General features: G+C 40.5%; 1 protein-coding gene across 2 annotated transcripts in view; it reads right to left on the bottom strand.

Moving 5' to 3' along the window:
* The window catches only part of LOC122812676 (bone morphogenetic protein 2-like), a 249,738-nt gene that overhangs the window by 124,149 nt on the left and 112,636 nt on the right, over positions 1 to 12,953 (bottom strand). For both annotated transcript variants that reach the window (XM_044084830.1, XM_044084867.1), the window contains exon 2: positions 3,567 to 3,931. In XM_044084830.1, the coding sequence (XP_043940765.1) occupies positions 3,567 to 3,927 (361 nt within the window). In that variant the 5' untranslated portion in view covers positions 3,928 to 3,931. The remainder of the gene's footprint in view (positions 1 to 3,566; positions 3,932 to 12,953) is intronic.

Raw genomic sequence — 12,953 nt, 5'->3', positions numbered from 1 at the left:
TGAGGCATCTGTTGTGATAGTCGCTACAGGTGAAAACTGGTGGAAAGTACTTCCCAGAGTAAGACAGGAATGTGTATCCGCCAATGTAAATATGCATTTCTTGCCCTGGAAACCTTTATCTGATCAGACAACAGGACTGTTCAATGAGACTGTATTTCTTGACAGTCCATTGAAGAAACCTAAAGTGAACCATGGTGTGAGAGACCAGGTATATTGTAGATGCTATTAATCCTGAGTTTGTAAGGCAGAGAGCTGTTGAAACTTATTGAAATGGAGAAGGTAAGACACTACCTGCTAAATTATTACAGCTCTTTCAAGAGATGGAATGGTCTTGCAACTCAAGCTTAAAACCAACAAATGTAATGATTTGCAACATCTGCATCTGTGACTCTGCAGTGTACACAGCTATTCATAAGTGTGGAACAACTACAGTGGATTGTTTCATACTGAAAATAAGCCCTCTGTTATCTGAAGCTAGGAGTCAGGCATCCATAAAAGGAAACCTCATGACCTTTTGCAGATATCTAGTTTGTTACAATTACAGCGGGCTGAAGTGAAAACAAATGGAAGAGCTCAAAACTAATAGTAGGTGTTTCCCAAATGAAACTGTGCAGATCTGGTTGGCTACTTTGTGATGTTTATGTATAATTATGCATCTTCGATGTCCAAAGATTACATCCAATCTCTTACTGACATGCAAGACCGAACTGACTACATTGTGACCTTCTGGAATTTTTTTCTGGGGACAAACTCATTTAGGCTACAGAGATCTAAAATTTTCCTGAAGACCTTTCTCTTCTTTGGAACTAAAAATAAACTAAAGAAATACCTGATCCTCTCTGGTCTGGTGTGACCTGGTGCTTTTTTGATGGGGATCAAATGTTAGGTAATATAACAGAGCGTATTTGGGGAGGGGTGTGGATAGGGATTTTGTAGTATCTAAATGTAATTTTCCAAAGCCACCTGTTTTGAATGATTGTCATCCATGCAAGCAGGTGAAGGAATAAATGGCCCCAGCTACCTCCAGAGTGGGACAGTCAGGCAAATGTTCAAAGTCCACTAATGCTGCTGTTTTCATGATGGTGAACTATGACATCCCTAATTCAGCCAAAACTGTTTTTTCCACTAGGTGAATGCCTGTCCTGAGAATTACCATGACCATATTGTTTTTTCCCAGATTGTTGATTTTTTTCTACTGTTGTTGAGTGTCAATACCTGTGAGAGTTTTTTCTTTTATCCTTGAGACTGAATAGGTTGTTTTTTCTCTCCTCTTTTCTCTCCCCTGCCCTCTTTTCCATCGTCTTTTTTCTTCTCCTTCTAGACTTTTGTTTCTCTCTCTTCTCCTCTCTTGTATTTCTACATTAATCCCTTCTAAACTCTTGTTATACTTCTTTCTCTCCGGATTTTTGAAACTAACTGCTATTCTTTAGCATTTTAAATTGTTATGCTACTACTGACCTAGTATATTTTTGTGTGCGCCTTAAGTATTTGTTGTTCTTATTACTAAATGTATATTCTTATTGTACTTAAATTTTTTTTTATTAATATGTCTCGTAGTATAGATTTATGTGTGGAGCTTTTCTCCTCGGGCCTCTACTGAAAATGGATATATATCCAGCTAGACTAGCCCGGTTAACAAATGTAAAATAAAAATAAAATAAATGTAAAATAAAATAAAATAAATAAATAATTTTTTTTAAACAGGACATTAATACAAAACAGTTTGAAATTCTAGGCAAAATTGATAAGGTATAAACAGGTGTGAAACTAAATGGATACACTGGAACCTACTACTTTTGATGAACCATCTGTCAAAGTAAGGTGTCAGGTGCATGACGAGGATATTAATGGCTGAGAAGAGAGCTTGTGTTTTTATTCATTGTCCTACAGATTTTTTTGCTTGGCTCAATGGACTCATGTAGATTCTTCCATATTTGACCCTCAAGCCATTTCAGTTTGAGACCACTATTTTATCACTTGGTATGTAAATCACTGCAGATAATTCATTAGCATTAAAGCTGCATCTCCCATACATAATACTGCTATTTAAATCTCAAACTTTCAGTTTTAAAGACAGCTCGTACTCAATTTACAAGCTGCCAGCTCTCTGAAAAAGCTACATATCAAAAGTCTCTTTCCAATGACTTCATTATTCTTGCAGTAAGTATTAATTTTATTGTGTATAGTTGTTTAGCCTTTTAACTAACCAAATCTGTTTTGGGAAAACTATTTTTTTATTAAAATCTTTCTTTCCTCGACTTTAACTTTGCTTCAGATGCCTGGCTCTATGGCACCGAGGAAAAATTTGTGACTACATTCCATGTGACTGGGGTTCAATTACTGGCCCTGGCACTGGAGGAACCAAACAAGGAGGGGAAAGAGTAAAGGCCATGCCCCACCTGACTCTCCAAGGAGGGGTAAATGGGGTTGTGTGCACTTGGGGGTACACTGAGCACTGCTTCCTATGTGATGAAGACCAGGAAGCTCACCACTCATGCCTTGGGAGATGGGCAAGAATGCCTAAAGGGAACATCACTTGAGAATGTCAGGGTTCATCTTCCACTGTCATCACATTACTCCTTCCCTACACTTTCCCATACACATGCATTAGGGACATAGTAAACTAAAAGGAAAAAACTTTGCACTACCCATGATGCCTGTCTGAGTGATGCCCTCTCCCAACCAGCCCTTACCCCAGTGATAGGGAACAAATGGGATAATTAGCCCTGGAGGTAGCTTGTGATCAACAGATAGTAGGGGCAGAGTTCAAAAAATATTTTTTTTTCTTTAGTTAACTAGCATTCAGTGCTTGGGGGCTGCAGTACAATGGAGTTCACCAGTGTTTTCAGGAATTTTTGGGAATAATGTACTACCCTGAAACTACAGCTTAACTCATAGTCCTGTTTTCTAGCATTCTGCTTTCTGGTTCATACAAACTTGTTTGACTTATTTTGAGTAGCCATACATACCTTTTATTAATCTCCTCTTTTTAATGTTATCTTTGAATTTTATTCTGTCCTTCAAAAAGTAATGATTTTTTTACATTAAATTAAAATAAAACAAAAGAGCTATAGGCATCTTATACTTCAGAAAATGTACATTATTTCAAATTGTCTTACTCTGTCAACATTCTATTGTGAATAGTACCAATATTTAAAAACATTCCTTGATTTCGCATCTTTATTGATGACTGCTTTAGCTTTCTTCTGAACCTTGAAGTGAGACACTGCTATTCGGGCAACCATTATCTTAGAGTTCCCTAAGGACAGTCAGGTACCATTCTAGACAGGCATCTCCCATCAAATCCCTCACCAGAGCAACCTACAACAAAAACAGACTGCATCCAGAATATATTAGCAAGAATTAATATAATTCTAGGAAATGTACATATAATTAGCTGCTAGTTGCTGGTATACTCCCTTTCTGACAAGCCTTACTTATAACATCCACCACTTAATATTTTGTTCCAGTGGTTATCCTGTTCCAGCTCTACCAGGTGGTCTTATACTTGAAAATGTAATTGTTTACATCAGCACTTACAAAAATAACATAGGCTCTTGACTCACCAATATGATGAAACCCTCGAATGGTGTTAGCATTCTCTGCATGCTGCACTGGGAAATGAAACTCAGCGTCCTGAATTGAATGAGAGTGCCCACTGTGTAAATGGTACAGATCTAGCATGTACTGAGGAATAATAATTCTAGGACTTGGTTTTGAGTAGCTTCTCAATCCCAGCTGGGTAATCAAAAGGCTTTGGATAGTCTGGATCAAACCTGAGTTTGCTGCATGACTGATATTCTTCTCCTTGGAATCTAGATGTGAGGCATCAGAGGTTTCTTTTTGGTGACCATTGCCCTCAGATCCCAAAGGGAAGTGAGGCATTAAAAGGACCATATGCAGCAGCAGGTTAACAGGGACCATCATGTACCTAAGGGTTAGAAAAAAGTCTGAATCAATCCTTTCAAATCATACTTTCAAAAAAAAACTGTATAATCTTCCACCAGAACTTATCATACTTTGCAGAAATAAAGTAAAATATCAATATAATTTAAAACATCCATTTCCTCTTGAATGACCATGAGGCAGAAGTCTAAGATCTGCTATTTTACTTATTCTTATGTTAAGTATGAAGGTAGAATGGGTTGTCCTTATGGATCCTATTAAGTCACAGCTTAGTTCTATGACAGTCTGAATTCTGCATACAAACGTTAGTATATTACAGTAATTGTTGCGATATATTAATAAAATAATAATAAAAATGGTTGAGAAACTCATTAGTAAAAGTCAAAACAGATCAATGCAAGTACTTAACAATATTTACTCAGCTGTACACATTGACATCATATATACCAGATTACAGCTTATAATGCATACAAGAAGCATATGAGCCACCCTTGGCCAGCCAGAGGTGTAAGGAGCTTGAGTGTGAAGGAGAGTTGCTTGGGGTTATTATACCTTTATTAGGAAGTTGGCTGATGATTCCTTATAGAAGGCTTAAAAAGAGGAATGTAGCAAGGGTTGGATGAAAGTGTATCTGCCCCAGATGCAAAGAGTTAATGGACATGATCTGGAGATGCCAATTAGCCAGGAAATTTCATTACCTGCACAGGTGAGAAATGGATCTGGCTTGGAGGCTACACTGAGGCAGCAAACCTATTTTTACTTTTTTTAGTGCCAGATCAGGGACTAGTACCAGATGTTAGATGAGGCAGCTACGGCTCTGCCTAAAAACACAAATTAAGCTGACTACCTCAGTAATTTGGCTGATTTTATGCTAAGCTAGTAGCTATTCCACTGGCTTAATATATTCACAAACCTAATCCACAACTATGTATGGCTGGTACATAGTTAAAAACATATACTATAACCCTTCACAAGTCACAAAATTATTCAAAAATGCAGAAGTATCTATATACATGAAAGTGTCCTTTTACAAAGTAGCTATGCAAAATATGATGACGGCTACCATCCGTGATTCATAAATATAGGAATCATGGAATATAGCATGTATGTCTGCCAAATATTTATGGTTTTACAACTTTGGACATACCATACCTACCACTATAGATTAACACCTGAAATCCCTCTTAAGGTAATGTGTTTCTTAGAATAATAAAGTTGAACAACAAAACCTGAGTTAAAACAAAAAGGGCACAAAACATAAAGAGAAGCATAAATACTCCCCATAGCTGAATACACTGCATATAACACAATACCACAATCACACTTACCCCATCTCCAACACAGTGGGGGTGACAAATCCACAACAATGGGAACAAAGCAGGCACCAGATCACTTTGTTTTAATATCATATTTGTGAGGTAGGGAGGTACTGCCAGCACAGCTAGCTGGAATTTTATAAATAATTATATGTCATTTGTGAATACCAAGCTAATTTATTTAAGATGCTTGTGTTACAAATGTATTAGAAGTGTATGTCATATGTATATCAAATTGCTCTGTACAGATGTTTTTGTTGAAAAGGTATTTGTAAAGTGCTGTGTTTAAAATGTAGCCACAGTGTGCCCTACTGAAGAGAACAGAAATGTACATGCACTATTGTAATTGTTAAAATGTATATATTTTAACAGTGGAAACTGGAATGCAGGAGGTTAACCTCAGTCCAGCAAATCTTAGAAAAATATCTGAAATTAAATTACTTTATAGACTATACCATAAAGATGTTTCAATGCAGCTAGAGACACAACGTCTGTACTAGGAAGCTTTCTGTATTGTCTTTAGGGTGAACTAATTGCTACTTTGGAAGCATAAAGGAATGTAATTGTTTTATAACTTCCAGCATCTACCAAAGATCTGACAAAAAGCCCTTGTATGAGTATTTTTACAGGTATATGTTAAATACTGCCAGATTCAGCAATGGGGGTTTTGCCAAAGAACTAGAAGTCAGATGACAAGAAGTGATGTCATTCTGCAAGCTATCCCTGCAGTAATATTTTAGATATTATTTTGAGAAGTCTCTTGATGAGATAGAGCATTCTGCATTCTGTCTTGGACCTGACAACAACAACAACAACAAGCACCATTCACCACATCTGCTCTATAAGTAAGTTACTAGGGAATAGTATAATTCTCTACAATACAGTTAGGAATATAGTGAAGCTTATTTTAGATTTTGTTTTTCTTTACTTGTGTGAGCCTGTACTGCAATGTTATTTTAAATATTTCCTGTGATTTTGAACTCTGATGTCACTGTGAATATATATTTAGTATCATCTTGTTCTATTATTTTTTATTATTAAATATATTGAAATATTTCATTGTGGCTGATCTGTGTATAGGTATTTAAGTTTCAAAAGTACTTGCATATTTATTTGGTGCCACATAGCTTAGCTCTTGGTCAAACTACTATTTGTGTTAATACTAATATTACAAAGTAAGATTGGATACTCTTTGTTAACGGCCTTAAGGTAGTTGACAGGAGTGACTGATGGCAGAGAAAAATAACTTATAGTCTGGGCAGAAGGGCGCATAGCTAGTAAGCAAGTGCCAGCATTTCCCAGGTGTGTGTGTCTTTGTGTGTGTGTGTGTGTGTGTGTGTGTGTGTGTGTGTGTGTGTGTGTGTGTGTGTGTGTGTGTGTGTGTGTGTGTGTGTGTGTGTGTGTGTGTGTGTGTGTGTGTGTGTTTGTGTGAGTGTGTGTGTGTGTGTGAGTGTATAAATCAAACCTCAAAGAGTGTGTGGGTCAGCTTCCTGGGCAGGGACACGAAGCACTGGCTGGACAGAGAGGGTGCTGGAGGTCTTGGCTTGGTCACTCAGCTGAGAGCTCAACTGTATAGCTGTGCCAGTGGGAAGACGTACTACGGATGTGCAGAAAGAGGGAGAAACCAGCACCAAGCTGACTGTGGTCTCTGTGTGCTCTTAAAGGAAATTGCACTTGATGCAGAAAGCTGCATCTGGAAATACTGTGTGTGTACCTGTTATTTCCCAGTGAGCACCCCCCCCCAGGTGCCAGTGGTGAGGATTAAGGCTCCTTGATTACTGGTTGGCAGTGGCGGGGCATCACAATACTAAATAAGCCTGGTATGCAGTCATGGCCAGGGAGGCAGAAATATTTATGAATCACCCCTTGGCATGTCTGTGGAGTAGCAGGAGACAGGGCAAAATGTTCCACTTTTATATACCTTGCCATAACAGTAACAATGATTTACATAGTGTGGTGCTGTAAATATGCATACTGCTATGTGTGCTACTGAATATAGACTAAGTCACTGTAAAAAATGTACAGAAGTATATTCTGAATACAGACAGCAACAGAAGTCCTACTTATGGCCCTTGTTACTGTGCACATTCTCCACAGTGATATATGTCTGCATGGACACTCACAATTTGATATAACAAACACATACACAATTACACACACACACACACACACACACACACACACACACACACACACACACACACACACACACACACACACACACACACACAAACACACACACGCGTGTACATACAAACACTCATACATGAGTAGGCATGCACATACACGCATACATGAACACATTCAAACACACACACACACACACTTACACTCATGCACCTACACAAGCACATGATCAAATGGTTTAATGAGTAATACAAAAACTATTACTGACAAAGGCATTAGTCATGATGGCCTGCTTTTTTAAATTACAGAGAGTATGATATTCAAAGGTCTTGGACTCCCACATACTTTATAGGTTCATAGGTTCATTCTAGGCTATCTGCCCTGGGGCATTTATAAGCCTAGCCCAAGTGTGTTTGGCTTTCGCCACCCTTTGATTTGAGTTTGCTGTGCCCTTTTTAATGTTAATTTACTGTGCCTCTGTCTAGTAGTGACACAGAAGTAATCCCCGGAGTAAACCTATGATCTCCCATCCACTCATCAAGATTCCTCTTGAAGAGAGTCAGTGAGGTGCTCTGCCTAACATGGACTGGGATTCTATTCCAGAGCGAAGGGAGCCTTGGTTATGAATCTATCCCTCCAGCATGTTCTATTTATTTCTGTACTGAGGTTCAAGTCCTTCGAGCGTGTGGTTTTAAGGGATTTAGATTTTCTGAGGTGGAGCATGTCCATTAATTCTGGGTTGGACATAGCTTTGTATGTCAGGCATAGATCACCTCCAAGTAGGCGGTATGCAAATGAGTAGAGTGGAGTTTTTTTAACTGGGCAGCATAGGGGATCTGTTTGAGTCCCTTGATCCTCTTTGTGAGGTACTTTTGGGGTCTTTCCAGTTGCTGCAGGTGTCGGGTAAGGTACATCCCAAAAGGGGCATTGTATTCTATGATGGGCCTGATGAGGGTTGAATAAAGGGGCACTATTACCTCACTTGATCTAGATGTGAATCCTTTCATGATAAGGTGGGCTATGTAGAAGGTCTTTCTAACCACTTTGGCAATGTGGTTGTCAAAGGAGAGATTGCTATAAATTTGCGTCCCCAGGTCCCTAATTACTTCTTCCGTACTTAATGAGTTACCACCTATGTGGTAATTTGTGGGCACTTTGTTTTTGCCAAAGGGTATGACTATACACTTTTTGGCATTTAGCTTTAGGCCATGGCTCTGGCACCCGTTATCCATCTCTGCGAGACCTTTTTGGAGGATGTTCATGTCAGCTAGGGAGTCAATTATGGCGCCCAGTTTGCAGTCATCTGCGAACTTGGTCAGCCATAGTCCTCCTGTGTTGGCCTGTACCTCGGAGAAGTATATGCCGAACAAGAGAGGTCCCAGGACAGAGCCTTGTGGGATACCACTTGTAACCGGTTTCGAGTCTGACATGGCTCCGGCAATTCTGACTCTGTGGGTTCTGTCTTTGAGCCAGTTAGCAACCCATCTTGTGACATAGGGGTTTATATTTAAGCTGGATAGCTTATCTATGATGCTCGAGTGGGGTATTGTGTCAAATGCCTTTGCGAGGTCCAGATAGGCTGTGTGGCTACCTTCCCTTCATCTATGGCCTTGGTGACTGTTTTGAAAAAGTTGACCAGGTTCAAGAGGCAGGATCTGCCCTTGACAGAGCCGAATTGGGTAGGATCTAGTGTCTGTAGGTCCCCAATGTCTTTGTTTATGAGTTCCATGATGATCCTCTCCATGGCCTTGCAGATAGGGCTAGTCAGGCTTATGGGGCGATAGTTACCAGGGTCCATTGAGGCACCACCTTTGTGGAGTGGGACCACTGTTGCTGTACGCCATTCTTTGGGTACATATCCTGTAGTGAGGCTGAGATTGTACAGCAGTTTTACGTGAGGGTTTAGTTCTTCTTGGAGTTCATGTAGGACGCAACCCGGGACACCATCTGGTCCCATTGAAGCAGTGTTTTTTGCTTTGGAGAGGGCAGCTTTCACCTGAGCATCTGAGATGTTAGGGAGGCTGCACTCTGCTGGGATAGATATTTGCTCTTTTGGGGGGGAAGGGGGGAGAAGTTTGCATTGAACCTGTCTGCCAGGATGTTGGCAATGTCTGTGGGTTCAGTGTATTTTTTGTTGTTTAGAATCAACTCTGAGCATATCTGGGAGTTGCATCCCAGGTTCCTAATATAGCTAAAGAACGCCTTGTGATTTTCTTTAGTGTCCTGTGCAATTTTTCTCTCGAAGCTGGCCTTGGAGGATTTTTTGAGAGATCATAATCTTTTGCTAGTACTGATCAAAGATGCCTTCCCTTTTAGAGATTTTGCTCTATCATGTAGTAGCTTCCTCCTTCTGTTGTACAACTTATTTATGGCTGGGGTCCACCAGACTGGACGCCTGCCTTTGGATGATTGGGTCTTGGTTTTGTTTGGGATAGCATGATCCATGCATTCCTGGAGGTGTCCATAGAATGCGTTTATATAGGATTCTGTGGTTTGGGCCATATTTTCCACTGGCCTGGGGGCCTTGAAGGATTCCACCTTGGTTTTGAGAAGTGTGAAGTTCGCTTTTGAGAAGTTTTTCACTGTGGTTTTCTGGGCTGGGGTGGGGTCAGGTTTTGGATATTCAGTGAAATTAATTTATGGTCTGATCTTACCAATGAGGGGTATACTTCTGGTGTGGAGCATAGGGTCCCCATGTTGGTGATGATCAGGTCAAGTATGTTTTCCCCTCTTGTGGGAGTTGTGACTAGTTGTTCCATGGCATTTGAGTTTATAAAATTCCAGGAACCTTTGGGCTAGGGTGTTGGGGCTTGAGTAATGCTCCCAGTCTATGTTTGGGTAGTTGAAGTCACCCAATATAATGGTGTTTGGAGAGATCTTCATGTTCTCCAATGTTTTCAGGAAAGCCGAGTGGGATTCCTGATTTTGAGATGGTGGTCTGTAGCATGCTATAAACTGAAAGGCAGTTTTGCCCACTGTTAGTTGCACATGGATGGTTTCTGATGCTTCGTGCAATGCCACTAACCTGGAGGTGTGGTATACTTGATAAATATGGATACTCCCCCTCCTTTTGTGATTCGGTCCGAGTTTTGGGGCTGAAAAGCATGATATGAGGTATAACCTGGTAGTGCTGCGGTGCTCTCTGGAGCCTTGAACCAGGTTTCTGTCACTGCGCAGATATCGATGTTCTCCATACTGAGGAGAGCTTCGAGTGCATGCATTTTGAGGTTTAGACTTCTGGCGTTTAGCAGCATTACCCTTAGTTTCTTGTTCTTTGTGTTTTCTATGGAGGTGGGTTTGTCTTTTGAGCCTTGCCTAAAAAAGGCACTATGGGGGTGGCAAGAGCCTTTGCCAGTATCCGAAAGCCCAGGGGTGACAGGTGCAAGCTGTCCCTAGTGAAGCAATGTGGCTTGTCGAGCATGTCATCCCAGGCTGACAGGCACTGGATCCCCTTTGAATGACACCAAAATTTTAGCCAATTGTTAAAATCGATCATTTTGTCTTTATACTGTGGCATCATTCTAGGCGAGGGTAAGATGCTGCTCAAGGTCAGGGTCATACCGGCCTGGGCTACATGATTGGAGAGCTCCTCTATTTCTCTTTTCATGTAGTCGAGGGAGGTATGTCTCAGGTCATTCACACCAGCATGTACTATGACAGAGTCATATTTGCACTTGCTTTGGAGTGACCTGAGTGCTTGCGTTATGTGGCGGATCCTAGCGCCCGACAGGCAGCTCACTGTGACCTTCTCCTTGTTCAGCCTGGTGAGCAGGATGTCAGTATGTCTGACTATAGAATCACCTATTACAAGTGTATCAGGTGTGTTATTCAGCCTTAAGGGCTGTGACTGTTTGGCACACTGACTTTGTGAGCTATGTGTTGCACATGTTTTGCTGTGGGGTAGCGTTTGCTTGGATGTCTGCTTTGGAGGTCTCTGCTGCTTAGGTAGATTTTTATTTAGACCCTCCAAGTATGTTTTTGTGTGTTTATGTGTTTGGTTTGCTGTTGTGGTAGGACTATGTGAGACTGGATTAGTGTTGTGTGAGGTTACCTTCTCCTCCTGACTGGTTACACCAGTTCTGAGGTGAGAGAGCTCAGCCTCCAGTTTGGCTATATGGTTGCATCTCTCACATATGTTTGAACCTGTTTGGAGGAGGAGAGGGTTGTCCGTGTACATGAGGCAGTTGTAACATTGCCTCAAGATTCCCAGATTCACCAGCTGGACTGGAGAGGAAACCATTAACTGACCTTTGGACATGCTAGAGTAGTAAAGGGAACTCTTTTATCACTTAATTAAAAAGGACCAATAGGGGACAAGGTAATTGTGGAGAGTATATGAGGATGTAGTGCTTTTAGTTTATTAGTGCAAGATTGTAAGATTGCTTATTTGGGCAAGTGCAGGGTCTTAGACTGAGAACAGGGTGTTTAATTTGAGAGATAGAGCAGTTCTAAGGGAAAAAGTGAAGAGCAGACTTTGTGGAACCGGTAATAGTTTAAACCCGATTAAGCAGCGCTGCCCAATGCTGCGCTATGTGCACAATCACGCAAAGCCGCGCTAAAGCGAGTTTTTATGCAGGGAACTTCAAAGAGCTAAAAATGGCCCAAAACGGCCAATTACTACAAGATTCTTGTGCTGAGGTCACTCCTTCAGGGACAGATAGGCTGCTCAAGGCTCCACATTCCCACTGGTGAGCAAAGAAACTTCCTTCTATCCAAGTAAGGAAATGGGCAACACAGGAACTATCCAAAAGTCCAGAATACAGAAAAGCCTATATAAGGGACTATTCTAGTTTAGGAAAGGCAGGAAACAAGGATATATTTTTTTTTTCTGGAAAACAACAGGAGAATTACAGTATATTCAATGCACAGGCTAGCGCACTTGAGTGGGCAGCCTCAACAGTTAAATACAACAAACAAACTTTTAAACTAAGTGCAGGTAATAAAAAACATAAAAAAACAAGTTTATAACAGTTAAATCAGCAGTGTAAATTCACTTTTCGGCGAGAAAGGACGGTCGCACAGGTAGTAACAGAAAAAATATACTTATGTCTTGAAAGCAGTCACTCTTTTTGTTTCTCTGCTGCTAGCACCACTCTGCAGGACCACGAGGGGCTGTTGCTGAGTAGTTATCCATTTCCCCTCTTTTTATTTTAATTTACTGTTTTTCATTCATTTGAAACAAATATGGAAAGTGCTTTGCTATTTAAAGGACACATACATCCTAAACACAGCATTTCTTTTTCCCAGAGTGTACATCTATAGAAAGTTTATAAAAACTACATTTATTAATTTAGCAGTCTAATAGTTTGTTAATTCACTGCTACCTTGCTACATTGTAGCTTGTAATTTGTCAAACTGTTTTTTCCATTAAGTGCCCCCTTAAAGTTGGCACTCAGGGCAGCTGCTCTTTCTGCCCCACATTTTCTATGGCTTGGGGGTCTGACCAGCAAGATGAGGATCAGAAGGTCACTAATATCTGTTTCTTCCATGGCCCACTTATGGCTGGACTTCTTACTTGCTTTAGACAACACTCCCCCTTAGTGATCAATTTGTTTCTCCTCATACTGGTATCTTTAAAACTAGGCTATTCCCTTCTGAAGTGAG

This window comes from Protopterus annectens, chromosome 1.part0 (genome assembly GCF_019279795.1).
Source record: "Protopterus annectens isolate FY-2018-M chromosome 1.part0, PAN1.0, whole genome shotgun sequence".
Lineage (NCBI taxonomy): Eukaryota > Metazoa > Chordata > Ceratodontiformes > Protopteridae > Protopterus > Protopterus annectens.
Note: the sequence above shows the minus strand (reverse complement) of the source record. Positions and strands in the feature narration are given on the sequence as shown.